The sequence below is a fragment of the Fulvia fulva genome, chromosome 5 (assembly GCF_020509005.1).
Source record: "Fulvia fulva chromosome 5, complete sequence".
Classification (NCBI taxonomy): Eukaryota; Fungi; Ascomycota; class Dothideomycetes; order Mycosphaerellales; family Mycosphaerellaceae; genus Fulvia; species Fulvia fulva.
Window position 1 is genome coordinate 4,599,724 of NC_063016.1, and position 23,585 is coordinate 4,623,308.

A 23,585-nucleotide genomic window follows, 5' to 3' on the forward strand; every position below is an offset into this window, starting at 1 on the left:
GCGTGTCAGGCCAGCTTCACTTGTCAATGTCAGGCCACCTCCAGTCTCCGGACTCATTGGCGCTACGTCTGGTCAGGTTCGATTGGCGGCAGTGCCTTGGGCATGCTAATTGACATGGTCAGCTCTGTCCATGGGCAGATTGTTCAGATAATGACAATAGCGGATTCAGAAGATGGGCTCTGCCGCCTTCTGAGATGATATGGAAACAGAAACATCTGCTGACTTTATGCCAAGGTTGGGAACGACATCACCCGGAGATGACCGTGATGATACTGCTTGCATCGATGACCCCAGAATATGATGGTGTGGTCCTCTCGGGCGCCTATGGATATCAACCAACAGTACGCGAAAGGGGTACCTAACAAAAATGGTCGGAACTTGCCAACCGATGCACGTTCGGCTTACCGACAGCTGCCGAAGCTCGCCTTTGGAGCACTGCTGGCGAGCCATTCCTATGCTGTGTAACATGAGATACCTGGTAGTCAGCACGCGCTGCAGTTGGGATGTACAGAGCTGTTACGGCCGCTGTTCACGGTCCTATGGGAATGCGCACGCATGCGAAGGCGCACGCCTTCCACGTGTTGACCTCAGCCATGTGCGACCATGTCATTCTAGGTCGTGAGACGCGCTGTAAGAACTGCATACTGTCAGCCCTACGCCGGCGCCTAAAGTTGATCTCACTTTGTTCGAAGATGATCTCTTCATCGTAAAGCCTGGCCGCTACAGAGCGAGGCCGACTAGCAGAAGGAAATCACACATTGCACACTTGGCCGTTGCAGCGAGATCTGTCATGGCAGCTACCGATCTGAGACCTCTGTCGATCCCGCCGAGCGGGTCCTGGTATTTTCAGAGACCGTGAACCATTTGTCGCATGTACTGACGGATGACCAGGCAAGGGGTTGACGGACAATGGTCCACTTTCCATGTTCAAGTTGGCACGCCAGGTAAGTACCATGAATCGGGAAAAGACGACCCTAACATCGTGCAGGTCAAACCCTTCATCTACTGCCTGGCTCGTCCGTCCAAGCAGGAAACGCCATCTGGGCGATCGCGCCCGAAGGCTGCGCTGAAGAGAAACCGGGAATGTGGAATTGCGAAGAAGAGCGAGGCGATGTTTTCAGTGCGAACGAGTCGTCGACATGGTCAACCTCACAAATCGGCAACAACACATATTACAACCTCAATCCCATCATTGAGTCTATGCTTGGACTCAATGCCAACGCTTCATACGGGGTCGACACGGTCACTTTAGGCGCACCCGAAGATGGCCTACCGACTTTACCAAATCAACTCGTGGCTAGAATTGCATCAAATGACTTTTGGGTAGGAGTGCTAGGACTCAGTCCACAGCGGCTCAACATATCCGGCTTCAGCGATCCGGTGCCTACCTTGATGGGGGCTCTGAGTGATCCTGACAATCGAACAATCCCAAGCACGACCTGGGCATATACAGCTGGCGCTTACTACAAAGACGCCCCAACCTTTGGCAGTCTCACGCTGGGCGGCTACGATGCCAGCCGCTTCGACCCCAACGAATCAGTGACCGTACCATTCTCTATCAATCCATCTCAGGACCTCCAAGTCAATCTACAGTCGATCACCTTCGATGATAACGGCAGCACACCCCTCCTGAATGAGACGATCACAGCTTACATCAACAGCATGATCCCATACATCTGGCTCCCACCCGAAGTCTGCGATGTCTTCGAAGAAAGACTAGGAATCGAATACGACACTACGACAGAGCTCTATCTCCTGAATGAGACTACTCACGACCGACTCCACGAGCTAGCTCCCGACTTCACCTTCACGCTGGGCGGCGCCAACAGCAGCCAGACTGCCACCATTGTACTGCCCTACGCAGCTCTTGATCTGAACGTCTCGTATCCCCATATCAACGACACGCAATGGTACTTCCCGATCAAGAGGGCGCGATACCTCAGTCAGTACACCCTCGGCCGTGTCTTCTTGCAGGAGGCCTACGTAATCGCCGACTACGATCGAAGGAACTTCACAGTCGCTCAAGCGCTTTTCTCATCTAACTCGACACCGGAGCTGATCACTATCCTACCTCCAGACACCAGTGGCTCGAGTAGCTCGCTTACTGGCGGCGCCATAGCTGGCATTGTCATCGGCGTGATCGCTGGTCTGGTGGCTTTAGCTCTGGCATTCTGGTTCTGGCGCAGACGTCAACGATCAAAGCAGGCAACATCAGCACCTGCTGCTGCTACGAACGAGATTGCTGAAGTTGGAGGGCGAGAGATTCAGGAGAAAGCTGGTGATGAGGTCCAGCGTGATTATAAAGATGCGGATGCGTACAAGCAGAAGATGTCGTTCACATCAGATGCTCCGCATAGTCCGTCTGAACTGCCTTCGGGCCAGACGCCGTCGTCGTTACTGAGGGAGGGCTCGTGGCCGCAGCAGTATTCGGAGCTGCCGGCGGAGATACCGCCGGTGCCTGGGGTACATCATCGGAGTATGGAGTGATGGTGAGAGTGGGGAGGGACTACATGACTTTTGATGCGGTATCTGGCATTCGTTCGAGCGTTGTCTACGCGTTCTCTGCTGGACTGTTAGACTGCCTGGTGTTTGTTGAAGCAGCTTTGCCATTCGCTTTTCAGCCGGAATCTCAACAGCTTCGAGGTACGCTCGGCACCACATTTCTTGCCTTTCTCTCCCATGTCTATCCCAGCATTGCCTCTTCGAGGGTCATGCATTGTTGAATCTGCTCCGAAATCTAGGTGTGCTTCTCACGAAAGCCGAAAGTTGAACCATTGAGCACCTCGTACATCTCCTCCGCATAGGCCTCAATTTTCACCGCCATGTCGAGATGCCGCTCTACCTTGTAAGTCGTGGCGATGTACATCATGGCAGCAACCCCAGTTGAGTTCGATATGGACTTGGAGTAGTCCACAGAGGCTTGGCCTCCTTCGAGAGTCAGCTTCACTCCCAGGCACTGCAACGTGTACTGAGCCATTGGTCGGGTCTTCAGCATCGGGTCGAGGCAATATGCTTGCGTGATCCAATGGCTCAGCTCGAAGAGACACTTCCGGGGTAGGCTGCCGTATATCTCGGGGTCGTAGGTGGCCGCGATGAGATCGCGAAGTCGTTCTGCCTCTTTCACCTGCAGGATAAGGAATTAGCTCACAAGAATATTCAGATTGCTCATGCCGTCTTCATCGCTCTACGAGTGTTTGAGGTACTACTCAGCACCTGGTACGTACCAAATTCGATGGCATCTCACGGCCTGGTGAATGTGGGTTGATAGCCATCAGAACTTTGGCTCGACCAAATGCCTCCAGACGGCGCTCACGCTGGATTTTCGGGGTCAGGCGCTCTATAAGACTAGGAGTTAGCATGCACTTCGTGCTGAAGGACTTGACTATACTCACCGGCCTCACAGAGTCTGCACGTGCAGTTGAATTTCCAGGAAGTCTGCAAGTCCGCTTGGAACTGCTCGAAGTCGTCATCCATATGATAACGCACCAGCATCTCTTCACCAGCCGCAATGTCCTGAGTGGCGCGGACTATCATCATGTCACCAATGAACGAGCTGTTAACGTTCCCGATACAATCGTGATTGATGGCAGCCACGTTCAGCCACAGGCCAGCAGACGACCATTCGTCGTATGCTTCGTACTCCACACCAGTAGGCTTGACTGGACAGCAGAAGCCATTGTACTGGAGAGCGGCCTCGACTTGAAACACATCAACGACGCCGTCAACCTGTCCAATGGTCTCGGGTCGATAGTCACCATTGTACAAACATGCAAAGCCTTTGGCTAGCTGTGGATTGTGCTGGAGCTTGGTGACAGCGTTGCAAAGACGTTCCAAGTTAGGCCCAGTGGTCGTCGATCCCGTATTGATGTTGAGCAGCATGTTGAAGTCCTTGGCTGTGTCGGATTTGAACCCGATTGCGAAGGCTTTCTCGCACAGCACAAGCTCTCCGGGCTTGATGTCCTGCTTCGCGAAGAGTCCGTGGCCGCGATCTTTGGTGTCCTTGATCTCGACCAGTGCGGTGTAGGAAGCATGGTCAAGTAGCTTCGGACCTGCAGCGGCGACTTCGGCCATGGTGAGGAAGTCATACTCGCCAGTCTGCTGCTCGATCAGGCGTTCCGATGTTCGCTCCAGCTCGCGCTGAGCATCCACATCTTGCGGACTAAGCTCGAGCACCTGCCTGAAGCACTCCTCTGCATGTACGAAATTCTGCAGGTAGTATGCGGCCACGCCAGCTCGGTAGAACGCTTTGCTGTCGAACTTCACGCGGTCGATACCCTCGGCGACATCAGGGGGCAATATAGAGGCTTCAGCATCAGCAAGACCTTGATCGAAGCGTCCGAGATGGATGTTTGCGAGCGCACGATTGCGCAGTACGTCGTACCGCGTGAGATCTGCCTCGATCACTTTGTCTGCCTTCGGTGCTTTTGAGTACAGCTCGACTGCTTGGCGGTAGTCTTTGGCTTTGAATGCTGCGTTGCCGTCATTCTTGTATGCGGTCATGCTCCTGGCACTGATCGTCAGTCGCTCCAAGTGCTTTTCAAGCGGTTCGGTCATGGCTGAGTCCTCAAGCTTGACAAGGTCAGATGGGTGAGTGACCATGAGTGTTGGAAAGCCATCTTGAGCCAGCTTGTAGCAGGGCTCTTTGATAGCGAACACCGCGGCCTTGGCCAGGACGCCGTGTTCGGTCATGCCTAGATCGAAGTTGTAGACAGAGAACACGTCTCTATCGCCATTGCTGTCTTCAATCACGTTCTGTATGGCCCAATTGTGCTGTGGGTCCCCGACCGTACGGACTGTCACAACGGTGCCGCGATGCACTGTTTCCAGGACGAGATCGGCGAGGAAAATGGGCTTGAGGTCGACAAATGGTGTGAGGCATGGCGCGTAGGAGTAGGTCAGGACGGTGTGGCGTATCTGGTTCTCAGCCGTAGAGGGAGGCTGTCTATGCTCGAATGCAGCAGCGAGTTCGTCGGGCGTTCTCTTGGTGGGCTTCTGGCCTATTCGGTCCCGTGCAGTAGTTGCAAACGCCGTCTGTTGCTTCAGCGCCTCCTTACTGGACTCCAGCCACTCAGTCGCACTGAAGTCGTCCATCTTGGGTTGAGTGTTTGGCACCAGCAGCTTGATGGTGGTCGTGTGTGGTGTGGTGGAGATGATCTATCGTTGCTGAAGTGAGCCTTGAAACTAATTCAAGTCGGAACAGAACTCCGCCTGCACGTTCAATGAGCAAACGCTCTGTATCATGTGGGCCCATGCTTCGGCGACAGCCGCTTTGCATATCCGCGCATCTGAAACGGCCCGCTAGCGGAAGGCAGCATTGCATGACGCGACCCACTTCAGTGAATGTGAAACCTGCAGTCATCCGACTACGACCGCGCTCTCAACCTCGCGACGGCTCTTTGCCGTGATGTCCTCTCCTTGGCTTCATCTCCATTTCCCTCGTCCGCCCGTCATTGTGCTTCTCCGCCGGCGCCAGGAACGTTGGCTTGATGTTGTTCAGCACAGCAGCTGGATCACCGTCAGCACACTCCTGTCCACACTATCAATCACGCAAGACTCACCACAAAACAACAGCATCGCAATCGTGGGCAACACCCATCCACTACTCACAAACCCATACTCCCTCGCCGTCTCACCCGCCGCCAACACCATGAAGCTCAACAAACACAACGTCAACCCAATGACCGCTGAGATTCGCAATCGTATCCAATGGTACGTCTGCTTCTTATGCCTCTTCCCTAGACTGGCCAGCAGCGTGCATAGCAGCACAACGCATCCCACCGCCACGAAGAGGTATATGTACGCCAGCTTAAACGTGGCATTGCTCTTGTATTCTTTCATCTCCACATCTTGGTCTGTCACAGCCTTCCCACTCTTCAGCAGTGCTTCCGTCAAGTTCTTCTGTGCTCCAAAACCGGCGGTGTTCAAGATCGCTGTGTTGGAGATCGACCACAGTCTGTCGACGTTGAGGCGAACGGATTCGGGATCGGTGCCCTCACGGATGTCCTCGACGTAGTCATCGATGAAGGATTGTGTGTTGAGGCCATCCAATGTCGCAGCCAACCCTTTCGATGCCGAGAGCGATTCCTTTATGATACTGGAAGCGGTGTAGTCCCACGTCTTCGCAATCGCAGCTCTCGGCGCATCGATATCCTGCTTCTCATACACTTTGTAGAGTTTCCCTGCTGCAACCATCGCTGCTCGCCACATGATGCTCTGATTGACGCCTTCGATGGTCAGAACCAAAGCGAAATGGAAGGGGAAGTGCAGAAAGGACCAAATCTGTTGTCGAATACTGCCAAAGTGATCTTCGTCCATCCAGTCAAAGTAGAGCATGTAGATGAAGTAAAAGATGAGCACTGCGCTGACGAGACTGGCGGCGTTGGAGACTTCGAAGGAGAAGATGGCGTAGGAGGCCAGGATCTGAGTGTGCTTTGCGATGCCGATGAGGCCTTCTCCGAGGATGATCAGAGTGAGGAGACTCATTCGCTGCACGAGGTGAGTGCCCTTGAAGCCCACAGTCTTGCGCCATACGATCGAGATCGCGATCGCTGCCATCGTCTCCCCGATCGCGAGGATGTACCAGGCAATATAAGTATGATCACGTTGCGTGGCCGCCATACTCGTGACGGTTTGCGGGTCATCCACATTCTGCAAGTGAGGGTCGTCTATGCGCTGAAGGTGCATTGGGTCGAGTGGGTTCTCCGAACCTTGCCACTTGGGGAAGTTCCACCATACGACCAGATAGATCAGACCGGCAAGGAAGTATGAACCAGCTGTGAGACAAAGCGGCACCTTGGTGTCCTTGTTGCAGCGAACGAACCATGCTGTCTGTAGGTACTGGATGACGAGGGTGAAGCGGCTGGCGGCGAGTATCAGTGTCAAGGAGTTGTAATAGTTGGAGGCGTGCTCATCGGATTCTGATGCGGCCACTTTGAAGCGAGGACCCACTGCCGCGAAGCCGATCATGAAGCTATAGCATGTGAGCATGGTGTGCGAGCAAGTGTTGAAGCCACATACCCGAAATTCAAGAACTTGAACACGCGCTCGATAACGCTGTCCGTTGCAAAGCGCACATCGTAAAGCGCCACATTGTACCATGTGAACCATAATATGCAGAAGAACCCGACGAACTGTGCCAGAGTCGTGATATCGTTGACATCATGGATGTATGAAAACACCGTCAGGTTAGCAACGAAGAACAAATCATAGAATAGCTCTGAATTAGTAGCCTCCTTGTGATGCCGAAACTCTGGATTGTCGTAGTGTTCATCATCGACTGGCATATACTTCGAATTGCCAGCTTGCTGTTCAATGCCTTCGACAATCGTGAATGGTTTGAGAGCGAGTTGCTGAATGCCTTGGACACTGGCCGGGCGTGTGACGGGATTTCTGAACAGAGGAAGGTTATCGTCCGACATCGTGGACGTGGTAGCAGCCTGCGCGCAAGCGAAGCACAGTGAATGTCACTGCTTGTCTGGATCCTGGGCCGGTCCACGTCTTCTACTTCCCAGAAGGGTGGTGCCCTTTCAACTGCCAAACAGATGAAGGCTTGAAGCTGTATCAATGCAGACAATGCTGCCAGCGAAGCATTGTGCCATGATCCTTGGCTAAGATTGATCAGATAGCGACCAATAGAATATGTTGAAGGCAGCCTGTACCAAGCAAGCTGAAGCCTTATTTGCGGTAGCACCGCAGTTATGGCTGTGGAATACGATACCCCGAACGCTTCCGAACAGGCATGTTTGTGCGGTTGCGGCTAAATACGAGCATGTGGGCACTTCATCACGCATGTTGCCCTGCTTTTTGTCAACGAATGTGCGCATGTAGAGATGAACAAATAAGACATGTTTGATGATGGGTTGGGGGAAAAAGGAGGCCATGGGAGATTTGTGGAGATGTGAACCAGGGTTTACCGCTTATAGCCCATCCGAAACATGACATGAACTAGTGCCGAGAGTACCAAGTCCAATGACATGATCGAGCCATTGTTGGAACCGAAGGTGACATAGAGGGGGCATGTTTCGTAGAAGGCGTATGCTGCATTGATCTATCATGCAGTGCTGCCTTCCTCGGCGTCGTGCAGTCCGCGCTCGTTCTCAGGCACGATCGGGTCCGTCTCCCAAGGATAGCCGTACGCATCATCAGACCGCCATCTGCGCTCCCCAAGCTTGTCAAGCGCCTCCTCTTGGTCCATGGTCAAGGTGTGGTCCCCGCTGCCATCTTCAGCACCAGGCGTCCACTTCACGCCCAATGCTTGCTCAACCCTGCTCAGTTCCCGATCATATTTCTGGACCATTTCATTCCTGACGTCTTCCGTCCACGCTGCAGGAGGACAATACTCGGGCTCCTCCAACAGCTTGTCCTTTATCCGCATCTTAAGACTTGAGAATGGTATCGACGTCTCGCTCAAAAGCTGCCATGCTCTTTTCAGATCGCCGCTGTGTGTCTGCTGCTCCACGAACCAGATGTCACCTCGTAGCTTACTCGTCATCGCCGCTGCATTTGCTTCCTTAATCAAGAGCTTCCTTGGCTCTGTGCTCGCTTTCGTGTGCTTCCACAATTCCCACTCTTCCCATACAAGCTCAGACGCCCTACATCGCCCGAGGACAGCAACCCAACCATGTAGATATTGCCAATCGTCGCGAAAGAGGAACGATCCAAGATGATAATGTTGATCGGATGGGAGGTCAGCGCAGTCAGGGAATCCAGTTAGCACTTGCATGAGGTCCTGCCTCTTCCAACGTCCGTTTCGAATCTCGCCCAAGCCACGATGACCAATGCTGAACTTGGCAATGATGCTCCGGAAGACGTTTGACGAGAGCTTCAGGCCATCTCCGCGGATCATGGCCAGGAACTTCTTCATGGCAGGTAGACTTCGAGATCGTGCAGCAAACTTCAGGGCCATGTACAACAGTTGAGGCTGCACCTCCAAGTCTGCGTATCGAAAACGCATTATGATAGTATTCAGACAGCGCAACACTTCCGGATCTGAAACGTTCTGTCTGCATCGATACAATGCACGCATGAGCGGCTCGAACAATACAGCCAGATGCTTAGCTGAGGCTCGGTGCTGCATGGCTACTGCTACGACTCGGAGGATCTCTTTCGGATACTCACATCGTAGCAGTTGCTGTCGAAGCACCTGTCGTACTGGCTTGGGCCCAAGCGCATCACGGAGGCGTTGTCGAAATGTGGTATGGGGTATCACGGCAGCTTTTGCCTCTGGTAGTACCGGCTTGTTCATGGTGTGCTGTCGACCTGCAGGTACTTGCGGCCATGGGTTGGAGAGGCTCCGCAGGACTTCGAGTCGAAGGTCTCGCCTCTTGACCAGAGCATCGAAGCCCAATGCCGCCTCGCGAAGCTCATCGATGGGATTGTACAGCTTCCATTGCCGTCTCGCATCCACCGCGCTCAGCAATGGCTCCTCATCTTCGCTCTGCTCCCCAGCTCGCTCTTTCTCTGATAGCAGAAAACCATCATCTTCCGGCCGAAGTGCTATGGCTTCGAGCTGGCGTCTCGATATCGTTGTGAGTCGGCGTTTGGTGGAGTGGGCAGTGCGTTTGCTCAGGGCGAGCTGTCGAGACTGGCAGAAGAGACAGACAGACGGTCGACGCGCTGCCATCTCTGCCTGTGATAGTGGCAGAATAGCGATGTCGGTGAATGTTTCCAGGTGATTCACGGCCCCAGGGCGGCAAAACGCTGGCACTCCCGGAAGCGTCGACCCCACCATGCCCGCTGTTCCTGCATGTGAATATTCCGTCACTCTGATTGAGTATGAGTAACCTCTGTTGCTGTACATAAATACGAGTCTCCGCTTGAACATTCCCGTCACCACTGTACACACACACCACTGCTCAGCAAACATGGCAGAATTTGGCCAAGCACACCGACCGCCACGCGAGTATGTCGAGAACGAAGGCTATGTAGGGTCCCGCAATGCGATGCCAGGATCGGCACACGACAGTCTGGGCAATCCACTCGAAGCACAAGAGGATGATGCAGAGAACGACGAAGACTACGACGATCTATTCGAGCCTTCAGACGACGAGGGTCTCGCCGCTGGCAACCCCGCCGACTACACCAAAGCCTACAACCGACAGCGGAAACTGAACGACAACAGCATCCCGGAGGCACAGAAGCCCAAAGCGAACCCGCAGCTCAACACACGCGCCGAGATCGACGACCAAGTCAAAGCACTCAGCAAGCACACCGCCAAGTTAAAGTTGGGCCAGATCGAGGGCGGCGTCACCAAACACCATGCAGGTGCTGAGAAGAGCGATCGGGCGACGAGTGAGCAGGTGCTGGACCCGAGGACACGGATGATCCTGCTGCAGATGCTCAACAGGAACATCATCTCTGAGCTGAATGGTGTGTTGTCGACAGGCAAAGAGGCGAACGTGTACCACGCAGCCAGCACACCCCAGGAAGAGACAGGCACAGACGCACCCGCAGTGACGCTCAACAGAGCTGTCAAGGTATACAAGACGAGCATCTTGGTCTTCAAGGACAGAGACAAGTATGTCACTGGCGAGTTCCGCTTCCGACAAGGCTACAACAAGAGCTCGAACAGAGCCATGGTCAAGGTCTGGGCAGAGAAGGAGTTCCGCAACCTCAGGCGCATATATCAAGCCGGCATTCCATGTCCAGAGCCAGTATACCTCAAGGCACACGTCCTCGTCATGGGCTTCATCGGCAGCTCCAAGGGCGTGCCAGCACCACGACTTCGAGACGTCGAGTTCGCAGCAGAAGAGGCCGAATCAAGGTGGCGAGATGTCTACGTGGAACTGCTTTGCTACATGAGGAAACTCTACCAAATCTGCCGCTTGGTGCACGCAGATCTGTCGGAGTACAATCTGCTTTACCACAAGAGCAAACTGTACGTCATCGATGTATCACAATCAGTCGAGCACGATCATCCTCGATCTCTCGAGTTCCTGCGCATGGACATCAAGAACGCTTCGGACTTCTTCCGGCGGAAGGGTGTGGATATCCTTAGCGAGCGGACAGTCTTCAAGTACATCTTGGCATCAGGAGGTAGCACAGAAGAATCTGGTATGCGGGCTGACTTGGACAAGCTTTTTGAGAAGAAAGCACAAGGCGATGAGGAGGAAGGCGACGAGGTCGACGACGAAGTCTTCCGTCAGCAATATATCCCCCAAACTTTGCAGCAAGTGTACGACATTGAGCGTGACGGCGAACAGATCCAGTCCGGCTCCGGTGGCAACCTAGTCTACGAGCAGCTTTTGGCCAACGGCGAGCAGAAGGACCAAAAAGCAAACGGTGAAGATGCAGACAGCGAGTCATCAGAGGACGATGAAGACAGTGACGACGACGAAGAAGATGATGCCTTTAAAGAGAAGGCTCCTCGAGGGAAGCGCTTCGAGGACAAGGATGTCAAGAAAGCTCACAAGCAAGCCGTGAAAGAAGAGAAGCGGGAGCGGAGGAAGGAGAAGATGCCGAAACATCTCAAGAAGAAGCTTATAAGCGGCTCTTCGCGAGGGAAGAAGTGATTGTCGTCCACCCTTGTTGCGTAGATGTAGATGAGCCATGAGCGTTGAAGATACCCATGCATGAACGAATACCACCCATAACAGCTGCTGCGTGTCCGTCAGTCACTGCGTGCGAGTTCGACCTATCAACGAGGTCTAGCATTGTCAGACACAAGAAGTTCGTGTGGTGAGAATCCAGGTCGTATCCATACAAGATCAAGGTAAAAGGGCCCGAAACATCGAACTGCCCGACCAATCCTTCCATCCATTCCCCAATGACCAAAACATATCCCCAACGAGACAAGCAGTCAGAACCTCCAGTAAGCCTCACAAACAACCCCTTGCGAGCCATATCACCGCCATCCCACCACTTTCCCTGGCACACTACCTCAACACTAGATGCCTCAGGCAAGAACCCATTTCCATGAAACAGCATAAGCGGTGAGTGATCGCGCCAGACATCACCACCACCACAGTATGCTAGTACAGAGCCCGACACCATATGCATCTCGTACCACCATAAACAGAGATACAGTACACATCACGCCGATACCGCTCCCGCTCCGACGTTCTGGCACATGCAAGTGAGCACGAACCCTGCATATGATCTCGTGCTCACGTTGATGATGATGAACTTCATGCGGAAGCGAAAGCGAAAGCTACAACCCCCAGTGAGCTCTCAAGTGAGCAAGTAAAAGCAAGTAAAGAAAAGCGGTGAGACGCAATCCTCATTCTGTCCAAAGTCGTGACCGTTACAGATCTATCACATTCTCGGCAGACATGTCGTCTAGGCTACAGTAGCTCCATCCATGCTGCCCATCATCCGTCCATCCATCCAATACATCAAAAAGAGATAGTCTGCCATCCTTTGTGCAGGTTCAAGTATGACACAGGGTCTATCCTGTTGGTCTTGGTCATCAATTGCCATTCGTCGTTCCATGCGAGAGTATACAACGACGCGCCCTAGCGTCTTCAATGCGTTGCAGAGGGGACGATGCCGATAGGTGGTGTATGCCTGACGCTTACGCGTTCTTGATCTCACGGATGAAGTCCTTGACGTCCTTCATGAGCTTCTCCTCGAGCTCCTCAAAGGACTCGACGACCTCCTTGGCCTTCTCCTTCAGGTTCTCGACTGGGAGGGCGGCCTTGTTGTCGACCTTGTAGCTGCCCTTGTCGACAATGTCAGAGTAGCTGGAGCTACCTCCACCGTTCCAGGCAAGGATGTTGGCAGTGTTGGATGGAACATCAGTAAGTGCGCCCTACAGAACGAGTTAGCTTCGTGTTGCGAGGGAATGATGCCGCAGATACGCGAAGTCATGACTTACCTCGGTGGCAACAGCAATCAAGTTCTTCTTGAGCTGCTTGGGGGTGATCTCGGCAACAGCGTAAGCGGAGTCTTTGGCTGGCTGAAGAGACAGGTAGTATGCGAGGAGACCGGCGATGTGTGGGGAAGCCATCGAGGTACCGGAAATGGTATTGATGGCGTACTTGCTGCCGATCCAAGTGGACTGGATGTTGAGACCTGGGGCAAAGATGTCGTTGCACTTGCCGTAGTTGGAGAAGTAAGCACGCTCATCTGCGAGAGTGCTGGCACCAACGGTTACGGCCTGGTCGGCAGCTGCTGGTGAGTAGTTGCAGGAGTCTGTTCATGTTAGCATAGTCATGACCGTGCCGTTGAAATCGTATACATACCGGCGTTATCGTTACCTGCAGCAACGGCGAAGTGAATGCCAGCGTCGACAGCAGCGTTGACGGCCTGGTCGAGAAGTGGAGACTTGCCACCGCCCAAGCTCATGTTGGCAGCAGAGCCCTTGAAACCCTTGCGCTTGCCCTTCTTTGCGACTGAGACCTGCTCGTTGTGTGCGTTGGCAGCGTACTCGACACCCTTGACGACATCGGACATGGAGCCAGAGCCGTTGGAGCGCAGCACCTTGACAGCCTTGATGTGGGCCTTCTTTGCAACACCGTACTTCTTACCAGCAACTGTGCCGGAGCAGTGAGTGCCGTGACCGTTACCATCCTCATCAGCATCGCCGCTGGGAATGGTCTTGCCCCACTCAGCACGGCCCTCGAAGTCGACGTGCTCGGTGTTGGTACCAGTGTCGATAACGTAGACATCAACGCCCTCACCACCGTCGGCGGAGTACAGGTACTTGTTGAAGCTGCCAAAGGACAAGCTGTCACGGTGAGAGATACGGGCAAGACCCCATGGAGCGTTCTTCTCCAGCTCTCCTTCGTCGGAGTGGCCAAGGGTGTGGACCTCCTGGTCGCGCTCGATCATCTCGACCTGAGAGCATCATGTTAGCACGCTTGCACTGTGATGGATGTGATGCTCAGGCATGCTGGCAGCTCCAAACACTCGACGCACGCCACGCGCAGCTGGGATGGCTGGATATGACGTGATTGGAAACACTCACATCGGGGTGACGGCGAATCTGCTCGATCACATCCTCATCGAAGTGGCCAGAGTATCCAAGATACGAGCCGGCGATGTTGTATGTGTGCTTCAGGCCGTGGAAGATGTCATCGACCATTGGTATCTGACTCCTCTTCTTGAGCTCGGTCTTGCGCGATTGAACGCCCAAGTGGATGTCCTTGACCCAGTCGTGGTGGTCGGCGGCGAGCTGTGTCGTGACATGCTTCTTGAACTTGATGATGTAGCTGTCGGGAATCTCCTTTGCGTTGGCCGAAGAGATGATGGGAGCTGCATCGCCGTGGATGCTCTGTTCGTGGAGCACCGGGCTCGCGGCCGCCAGAAGCGGCAGTGTGAAGGCGATGAACGACTTCATGATTGCAGTTCTGCTGTAGCGTGGTCTGGCACAGCTACAGGATAAGGGGATGGGTAATGGGAAGGTTGATGCAAGAGGAAGAGGAACAGGAGCAAGATGAGAGGAAGGTCGGGTGGTCGTGTGAGTGGTGAGTGGTGAGTGGTGAGTGGTGAGTGGTGAGTGGTGAGTGGTGAGTGGTGAGTGGTGAGTGGTGAGTGGTGAGTGGTGAGTGGTGACGGGAGTGGAGAGCTGCTGGATGGAGCCACGAGCTGTCCGCTGATAAGAAACGGCTTGACGGCTCAGCGCCGCTGCCTGGGGAACTGACTGCATCATGTGCTCGTCCGAGCTTCAGCCTAAGCTCGATTCACTCGCCATGACGCGCGCGCCTGCCGCCACAGCGACTCAAGCCTCACTCCCACACTGTGATGGTTGTGGATGCTAGCTCGCCGAACGTATGATATCGATGGTCGGTCTGTAGCATTCTTGTAGCTGTGCTTGTCTGCTGCGTTATCGTCATTCTTCCCACCGCTTCCGTCGAGTGAGAGTGGCCGCTGACAGAATGAGCCGCTCGCTTGCGCCACGACATCTTGCATGCGCGCCCCACCCAAACTTCGAGTCGCCTGCTGATGATGAAGCCTCTGAGACATGGCAACTGTCAGCTGCAACATCACACACACACAGTCAACACACCATTCCTTTGGCGTGATCTCGAGACCACCATCGTGTGAACCTTCTTGCACAAAGTCCGCTCCTGCACATTCATTCCTCATTGCTGGACCAAAAAAGCACCAGATAACAAACGCCAAGAGCCAACAGAGACTAAGCTGAAACACGAACATCACTTCTTGCCATCCATCGCTTCGTTGACAAAGCAAGCACGACCTTCGAGGCGCCGGACGTTACACAGGAGACAGTCGCGTCCATGGACGAGTCTGGTCACCTGTCTGGCAGCACACGCGCTGTGTCTCGCTCTGACCACTGTTCTCCATGGCACTGCGGGCAGGTCAGCCTGCTTCTCGCATGAGCTCCTTCTCGAGAGGCATGAACGCCGATGAGCAGTCCTCGGATACCGCCAGTTTGATTCAGCAACTTGGACTCTTGCAAAGTACATCGGATGTTGACGAGCTGAGCCGCTTGTCAGACACAGCGGAGAGACTGCGGCATGATTTAGGTTCCAGCAGCAATGCATCAGCAAAGGATACATTCCGGCATGGCCACGGCTTTGAGAAGACATTGCAGGTACTTCACGAACTTGGGACCAACCCCATCGCGCCGATGAGGAATCTGCTTCAACTGCTGACAGCTGCTCTGCGCCACCGTGGCAACGATCGGTACTTCAGCAATCACCTCCACGGTTGGGACTCTCTGGGGAAGATATTCAATGCCTTTGATTCTCAGGAGCATGTGTCCTCTCTACTGGAAGGTCTTCTGGCGCTGGCGGTGGATGAAATTGGCGATACGGCTTCAGACCCGAGGCACCGGACCATAGTCCACGCACGAGCATGTGAATGTGCAACCCGAGTCGTGCTCGGGCACAAGCAGCCAGTGGAATGGTTGGAAAGCCTCGCAGCACTCAGTGAAACGAGCACGCGTAATGCTTCTGCGCTGTCGCGGACCAACATCGCCCACGACATCCTCCATTACCTCGACACCGCAGCGCAAGATGATACCTTGAGGCCGACATGCACGAGACTGCTCCTGAGCGTAGCTCGTTATGGGTTACAGAGCCTGGACGACGTTGTTGGACTCTTCAAGTCCGCAGCTGCGTCCGACACAGCCAAGGAGACTCTACTTACTCTGCTCCGAAGTTCGAAAGAGCCTGCTTTCATTCAGTTCGATCTCAGCTTATGTGGGTACTCGTCCATAGAATTCCCGCGCTTGCCAGGCGCGTTTCCGCCATCCATCGGCTACAGTTTGACGGTCTGGCTAAAGATTGATGAGTTTGATCCGAATGCGCATACAACCATCTTCGGCGCCTTCGATGCGAATCAAGGGTGCTTTGTCATGATGTACTTGGAGAAAGACAGCCATCAACTGATCTTGCAAACAAGCATGAGAGCTCCGAGTCCGAGCATTCGATTCAAGTCGACCCATTTTGAGGCATCCACGTGGTATCATATTGCCATCGTGCAGCGCAAAAGCCCGACTGAGCCAAACCAAAGCATGGCCTCTCTATTCGTGGATGGGAACTTTGCCGAGCAGCGAAAGTGTCACTACCCTGAGACTCCCGATGAAAGTCTGGAACGATCGAACTCACAATCTGCCTCCATGCCTGCTGCCCAGCGGCGCTTCAAGCCTGTACAGGCTTTCTTCGGTACACCACGCAGCGTCGCCTCCAAACCACGACCCAACGAAGTGACAACAAAGTACTCACTCGGAGGATCTCATCTGTATCAGGTACCATTGACAGACGAGTTTGTGGCCGTCCATCATCGCCTTGGACCGCGTTACAGCGGCAACTTCCAGGATACACTTGGTCCTCTGCTCACCTATCGAGCTTCTTCCGAGCTCAATCGGTACAACGAAACCTTGCATCCCGATCGGTCTGACAGATCCGACATTATGATAGCGACCGAAGGCAGGGGCAGCGAAGTCGTGCCTGAGTCGCGCATGTTACTTGGACTGAGCCCATCCGCGCACATCGACTTCGATGCACCCAACATCAACTTTGGCGGTCACGATGTAGAGCTAGACCACAAAGCGCAGCAGAAGTACCAGATACTAGCGAAACAAGTTCGAGCTGTCGCAGTCAACACGGCCGTTGCCACACTCAACGAAGCGGTGACTCGATCGTATGGCACTGGGCTCGTCATGGGCGATCCAGTCATCGTGACATCGAGACCTCTGGACGACGCAACTTGGCGGCTATGTGGATCTATACCGATTCTGCTGCAACAATTGGAGTCGGCCACTTCTAAAAAAAGTTTCCTCCAAGCCGTTGAGATTCTAGTTGAATGCGTGCGCGATAATTGGCGCATCAGCGAAGCGATGGAAAAGGGCAATGGCTTCGGAATGTTGGCATTGATCATTCGCGAGAAGCTGGGGTTTGAAGTTGCGTCAACTCCACATGCTTCAACGCGGCGACCGTCACCAATGATTGGGTTCGAAGACCGCCAAAGCCTGCCGGCTGAGCTTCTGGAAACCATCCTTGATTTTGTTGGTCACAGCAAGTCGAACCCAGGAGAGTCGTTGTTGATCAACCCGATGGCATATCGTGTACTAGTCGTCGACTTCGATACGTGGAGGCGATGCGACTTGGCCAGCCAGACAATCTACTGGAAGCAGTTCGTCGATTTTACGAGTGGCAACAGACACAGTGCCTTCAACGATAAGAGACTGACGAAAATGAGGGTCGTCAAGAGGCTGATTGAAGCTCTCAAGTCAGAGGACGTCACAGCAGAGTCTGCTCCCCTTATGATGACGGCGATGAAAGCCCTGCTGGACACGACTGCGGCACAATCACTTTATCGCGACCTAGCAATGTTCGTGGCATACAGCCTCCAGGACAACCGCGCCATGCATGCTATGGGTGTCAAAAGTTTCGCGAGCACCGTGAGCTTGAGGCAGAAAATGGGCTCATGGGCTCGCAACGGGCGTGGATCTAGGCCATCGACCCCCGGAGGAGCTCCCACGTCAATCACCAAGCCTGCCCTCACACAGTACGAGATTGCGATCCTGACACTCAAACTTGTTCTCGAGATACTCGGGGAAGAGCGATCAAGCATCAACGCCAAGCGCTTCAATAAGGCCATTCCCACGCGTTGGCTCCTTCATCTCTTTGCTGAGACTGACGTCCGTGTCATTGAGCTTACATTGAGCTTAACCTGCAGGGCACTCATAGCATTAGGGTCAGAGTTCAAGATCAACTTCGCCGACAAGAACAGCGGGTTCACGATCCTGAAACTCCGCCTGAAGCCCTTCTGGAGGACGACATCGATCTGGATGTTGTCTTTCGCAATGCTCTTTGGTCGCAATGTACCCTTGGACTGGCTTTCGCAGGACTTCTCAGCATTTCACCTCGTCGAAATGCTCTCTGTGGATGATTCACTGGCAATATGTCACCCGGAAATGCTGCCTGTCATCTTCACCATGCTCGAAGCTGGAATGCGAAAAGTTGCCAAAGACGAGGAGAAGCAAGATGAGCTGGAGGCTCATATCTTGAAGACAGTCATTCAGCTCCTTGGTGAGCTGTACGACCGCAGTAGTGCTTTCAGGGATTTTACGATCACCTCGAAATACCTCCAGGAGCTCTTGTTTGTGCTCTTTCCCCTACTCACTGGGACGGATCGACTGTCTGCGGAAACGGAACTTGGATCTGGATCGGACGCATTGTCGTTTCGAGGGCAACAGGTCAGAATGCGACCACATTCAAATTCACTGGGTGAGCGACCGCCCTCGGTTCGGAGTATATCCCCAGCGAAAGGCAGACGAACGCCGTCGCCAATGGCTGCGAATAGGGTGCAAGGTGCGTTTTAAGAAAGCGCCTCGTGCATTTCAGCGCTTCGTGCAGTGCCACGCTTCACTGCTCGCAACACGTTCCGAGAGAACGACGTACTGCTGAAGCGTAGCTAATCGTTCTCTAGTCCCACGACGGATATCGTCTTTCGTTTTGATCAACGACGGAGGCGATCGATTGGCCGTGCCTCCAGCCCAGTTCAAGGCGCCTATGGCACCGAAAAGCGGTGGGAACTTGAAAATCAATGTCACCAATTCCTTGGTGGAGAGCCTTCTGGAACTCACGATTACGCTATTCATTGACCAAATCTGCTATAGAGACAAGTTCAGCGGCATAGGGCTATTCTTGAAGGTACGCAATTCGAGGGTGACAGATGCCGATCAGTGGCGTAGACGACAGTGGAGGATTCGAGACATGCGTTGCACGACGCGCTTCGCTCCACTGCATAGAGCTGACCACCTTCTGCTTGTAGGTACCACCTGGCTTCAAGGAACACCAAGCCTACTTTGAATCATACGTCTTGGTGAACGCTCTTTCTCAATTAGGCAGTCACCTTCGCCTAAACCAACGACTGCTCGTAGAGACACGAGTCTTGACAAACCTGGCGAGATACGCCCAGCACATGGCGGAAGCTGTGTCAGAAGGTTGGTTCATTGATGGCGCGCAGCCGTTGCTCGACTTCACCGGCGAGATACTGGAGCATCTTCAAGCACCGGATGTTGCATCACAAAAGGCAGTGCGGCTATGCAGCCAATCGATCACAATGATTCGCGTTGTCTTCCTCAAGGCAACCTTATGGAGGCTTTCCGAGCTGAATGAAGATGCGAACCAGAAGCACGTCGACGAATTCCTCACGAAGATGACTTACTGGCAAACGATCCTGTTCTCCGCAGAAAACCAGGAGACCCTGTTCACTAAATTGATTTGCTACCTACTGTACCACAAGCTCGTCTCGGGAGTAAAGTCTGTTCGATTGGCGGCGGCAAGACTCTGGCGGACGGTGCTGGTGCAGAAGCCGACAGAGACCGCAACAATGCTCACGGCAACCATGGGCCCGGACCAACGCCACCTTTCGACTGGTTTCATGAAGTTGATCTCCATGGACGATGAGGACTTCCTAGCTTGGGTGGACCAAACCCGCAGCGTTCTCGACAACTTATTCCACAAGTCGCTGAGCAAGCCTTGGGACGACTTCGTGCAGAGCGAGAACCGTAGCGCAGAGGATACGACCAAGCACCGGCTTTCCAAGCGAAGAGACAAGCTCAAGCAATGGCATAACGAGGAGTCCGCAGCAGATGAAGTCATTAACAAATACGAGACGTCGACAAGCCACTGGAGGGCCAACGTGCATGCTCAGGAACGTGTCAAGCTACAGAGAGCTCTACAAGACCAGCAGGAGAATGTGAATCATCTTTATGCCGCCTTCTCAAAGATCGCTGTTCTGCTGCATCAACCATGCGGCCTCTTGCCTATTGAGCCTTCAAGGTGGCATCTGGACGAGACTGAAGCCGTCAATCGTATGCGCTTGCGTATTGTTCCCGACACGACCGAGATCAAACAAGAATACCAGCCCAAGCGAAAGGCGTCACGAAGCGTATCAAACGGAGCCAAGCTCGCAATCGATACACAGATCTCGCGGAACTCCGACGGAACATCGTTCCCAATGCTAGCCGCTCCCAACACTACCCATCTCGACGGTGCCAATGAATCCGTGGAGCAAGGCACCTCTGGACGGCCAAGGAGCGAGTCGGTATCAAACTCCCAGCTCTTAGAAGGCGGGTTTGAGATGGTCGATGACCCCAAGGAGGACGAAGATGGTGTTGTTGAGGACAAGAACCGCAAGATCATGACCAGTTTACAACGCAACGATCAAGTGCAGCAGCTCTATAACACATCGCGTATCGTGGGTCTTGAAGCCTGCGAAGGTCTAGTGGTTGTCGGGCAGAAGTGCTTCTACATGCAGGACAACTTTTTTCAGAGATCCGATGGCGAGATCATTAGCGTGGCTCAGGCGCCTGCGGATGAGAGAGACCCTTATGTGCAGCTCATATCCGGCAAAGACGTTGGCAGTTCCAAGACCAAACACAGCATTGGTGACCAGGAGACACGACACTGGACCTGGGCAGAAGTACTGAGCGTCTCGAAGCGTCGCTTTCTACTGCGGGATGTCGCTATCGAGGTCTTCTTCACAGACGGACGCAGCTATCTGCTGACTTGCATGTCTTCGAAAGTGCGGGACGACCTGTATAGCGCGATAGTGCAGAGGGCACCGCATGTACACAGTACATTCGGACTCGCCAGTGAGGACGCTTGGCGCCTCGACACCCTACGCAACCCCGAGGAGGCTCCGAAGAACTTGGGCTCGAAGTTCAACAGCCTCTTCAACAACGGGCCAGCCAATACAGCTATGAAGCGATGGCAAAGAGGCGAGATGTCGAACTTTCAGTACCTGATGCTTATCAACACGATGGCTGGCAGGACTTTCAACGACCTCACTCAGTATCCTGTCTTCCCATGGGTACTCTCCGACTATTCCAGCGAGGAGCTCGATTTAGACGATTCGAAGTCCTATAGAGACTTTGCCAAGCCCATGGGATGTCAGTCACCTATGAGGGAGGCTGAGTACAAGGATCGCTATAAGCAGTTCGCCGAAATGGGCGATCACAATGCGCCGGCATTCCACTACGGGACCCACTATTCGTCGGCTATGATTGTCAGCTCGTAAGTTTCTCCAGTCGTGGCAAAGCTAGCAGCGTCTCGAGTCGGCAGAGTCGTTTGAAGCAGTGAGACTGCCGCTGCGTGGCGGAGCTCCGAGCAGTCTCGCTGAGACGTTGCTGGCTGTGGCCCTCTTCCAAACCGTACTTGCTGACATTCATAGGTACTTGATTCGATTACAGCCATTTGTACAGTCATACTTGCTATTGCAAGGCGGAGCTTTCGACCATGCTGATCGCCTTTTCGACTCGATCGAGAAGGCTTGGCTGTCTGCATCAAAGGATACTATGAGCGATGTTCGCGAGCTGACCCCGGAGTTCTTCTACTTACCGGAGTTCCTGACCAACATCAACAAGTATGATTTCGGCACCAAACAGGTCACGGGCGAGGCTGTGAACGATGTCCGTCTGCCACAGTGGGCCAAAGGGGATCCCCATATCTTTATTGCCAAACATCGGCAGGCACTGGAGAGTCCTTACGTCAGCGAGCACCTTCATGACTGGATTGACTTGGTGTTCGGCTTCAAGCAACGTGGCGAGGCAGCAATAGAGGCCACGAACGTGTTTCAACACCTCTCTTATGGTGGTGCTCGAGATCTGGACAAGATCGAAGATCAAGTGGAAAGACTTGCCACTATCGGCATAATACACTCCTTTGGACAAACCCCCCATCAGGTCTTTCAAAAGCCTCATCTCTGGCGCGAGCTCGACAAGCAAGCCGATCAAAGGCTCGACACGTTAGCAGAGACTTTGACGAAATTGCCGGACACTGTGCTTAACATAAGCGAAAAGGTCGTGGACTTCACCTTCTCCCCTACTCAGAACAGGCTTCTCACCAGCGGTCCTTGTCAGCTCAACGTATTACCTGACTGCGACCGCTTCATGCAGTGGGGTTTCGCCGATCATAGCGTGCGCTTCTTCTCCAAGCACTCGAAGCGATTGCTAGGCCTCCATGAGAACAGCCACGTGGGCCCAGTCACAGCAGCAACGTTCGTAGACAGCAAAACGCTTATAACTGCGGGGCAAGACAGTACGATTGGCGTCTGGAAAGTCCTCACTTCACGGGACCTTATCGAACTTCACCCGAAGACATATCTCTTTGGGCATCGTACTGCAGTAACGGTGCTGGCAGCAAGCCGTGTCTTCAGCACTCTTGTCTCAGCCTCTGCAGACGGCCAGACTCTGATCTGGGGCCTGAACCGCTACAACTGCATCAGGATCCTCCTCTCACCTGGTGGTCCAGCAATTCAAGCCGCACGTATCAGCAACTCTAGCGGTCACATCTTGCTGTGCAGAGGCTCGAAAGCCCTCCTATACACCATCAATGGCCAACTTCTCGTTGAGCAGCAACTCTGCGACCGAGACGAAGACGACATCTTATCCTGCGCTTTCTACGAAGGGGCTAACGAGTATCTTGAGAGGGAATTGATCTTCACCGGTCACGCGAACGGTTTGACAAACATTTGGACGTTGACGGCGCTGAGCGACGGGAAGTGGTGCTTGCTGCTTGTAAAGAGGATGAGCCATGGGGATCACTTTTCGGCGAAGAACAGGAGTGCTCCAGGCATAACGGCCGTGTTGCCGGTTGCGAAGGCGGTCTACACGGGTGACGAGGAGGGGAACGTGTTCAGTTGGGAAACTGTTGTAAGGCATAGCGGCGTGAGCATGAGAGGGCGCTGATGAAATAATAGCGAGAGTAGAAGTTATATCTGGACGGGCACTAACGTTGACGACGGCGGAAGTGTATAAATATGGAGCGCAAGCTGTGTAGATCTACAAGCTACATTGTTCTCTTCTTGGTCGTCGTCACGACAGGGCGCGACTGCAAGATCACGGGAGCGACGACCTCCGAAATAAGCGACGCCGACAGCAACATTGACATCAACCTTCGTGCCATACTCCGAGTCTCCGACGCTCGACAGTCGCCCTCGTTGTTTCGAGACGCGCGCTGCGAAATTTCGGGTCTGGAATCGGTCGCTGCACCCATGATCTCACTATCGTGGCATCTAACATCTGCCAGGGCCATTTCGCATCCTCAGCATCTCGCAAGCGTGCCGGAGAATCCGCCGCTCCGACAGCAAACACATCCATGGATCCTAGTCGTGAGAGGATTTACCCGCACGCTTGCGAGATGCTGAGGATGCGAAATGGCCCTGGC

At 53.8% G+C, this 23,585-nt stretch overlaps 7 protein-coding genes across 7 annotated transcripts; 3 read left to right on the forward strand and 4 right to left on the reverse strand.

The window, feature by feature from the left end:
• Positions 1–790: 790 nt before the first annotated feature.
• Positions 791–2,487, forward strand: CLAFUR5_06378 (uncharacterized protein; the record flags this gene model as incomplete). The annotated part of the gene is made up of 3 exons (XM_047905526.1): positions 791–840; positions 892–944; positions 989–2,487. The coding sequence occupies 3 exons, from the start codon at positions 791–793 to the stop codon at positions 2,485–2,487; spliced, it is 1,602 nt and encodes a 533-aa protein (XP_047761997.1).
• A 250-nt stretch (positions 2,488–2,737) lies between these two features.
• Positions 2,738–5,091, reverse strand: CLAFUR5_06379 (Methyltransferase; the record flags this gene model as incomplete). The annotated part of the gene is made up of 3 exons (XM_047905527.1): positions 2,738–3,124; positions 3,225–3,337; positions 3,393–5,091. The coding sequence occupies 3 exons, from the start codon at positions 5,089–5,091 to the stop codon at positions 2,738–2,740; spliced, it is 2,199 nt and encodes a 732-aa protein (XP_047761998.1).
• Positions 5,092–5,377: 286 nt separating this feature from the next.
• CLAFUR5_06380 (uncharacterized protein) lies at positions 5,378–7,418 on the reverse strand (the record flags this gene model as incomplete). Its single annotated transcript, XM_047905528.1, has 3 exons — positions 5,378–5,505; positions 5,559–6,970; positions 7,018–7,418. 3 exons carry the CDS (start codon positions 7,416–7,418, stop codon positions 5,378–5,380), a joined length of 1,941 nt encoding a protein of 646 aa, XP_047761606.1.
• Positions 7,419–8,050: 632 nt separating this feature from the next.
• Positions 8,051–9,622, reverse strand: CLAFUR5_06381 (uncharacterized protein; the record flags this gene model as incomplete). Its single annotated transcript, XM_047905529.1, has 1 exon — positions 8,051–9,622. One exon carries the CDS (start codon positions 9,620–9,622, stop codon positions 8,051–8,053), a length of 1,572 nt encoding a protein of 523 aa, XP_047761743.1.
• A 241-nt stretch (positions 9,623–9,863) lies between these two features.
• CLAFUR5_06382 (Serine/threonine-protein kinase RIO1) lies at positions 9,864–11,510 on the forward strand (the record flags this gene model as incomplete). The annotated part of the gene is made up of 1 exon (XM_047905530.1): positions 9,864–11,510. One exon carries the CDS (start codon positions 9,864–9,866, stop codon positions 11,508–11,510), a length of 1,647 nt encoding a protein of 548 aa, XP_047761605.1.
• Positions 11,511–12,511: 1,001 nt separating this feature from the next.
• On the reverse strand, positions 12,512–14,278 carry CLAFUR5_06383 (Subtilisin-like serine protease Cla h; the record flags this gene model as incomplete). The annotated part of the gene is made up of 4 exons (XM_047905531.1): positions 12,512–12,748; positions 12,815–13,131; positions 13,182–13,776; positions 13,907–14,278. The coding sequence occupies 4 exons, from the start codon at positions 14,276–14,278 to the stop codon at positions 12,512–12,514; spliced, it is 1,521 nt and encodes a 506-aa protein (XP_047761604.1).
• A 966-nt stretch (positions 14,279–15,244) lies between these two features.
• CLAFUR5_06384 (Beige 1) lies at positions 15,245–23,107 on the forward strand (the record flags this gene model as incomplete). Its single annotated transcript, XM_047905532.1, has 4 exons — positions 15,245–18,722; positions 18,841–19,064; positions 19,186–21,434; positions 21,592–23,107. 4 exons carry the CDS (start codon positions 15,245–15,247, stop codon positions 23,105–23,107), a joined length of 7,467 nt encoding a protein of 2,488 aa, XP_047761603.1.
• Between the last annotated feature and the right edge of the window lie 478 nt (positions 23,108–23,585).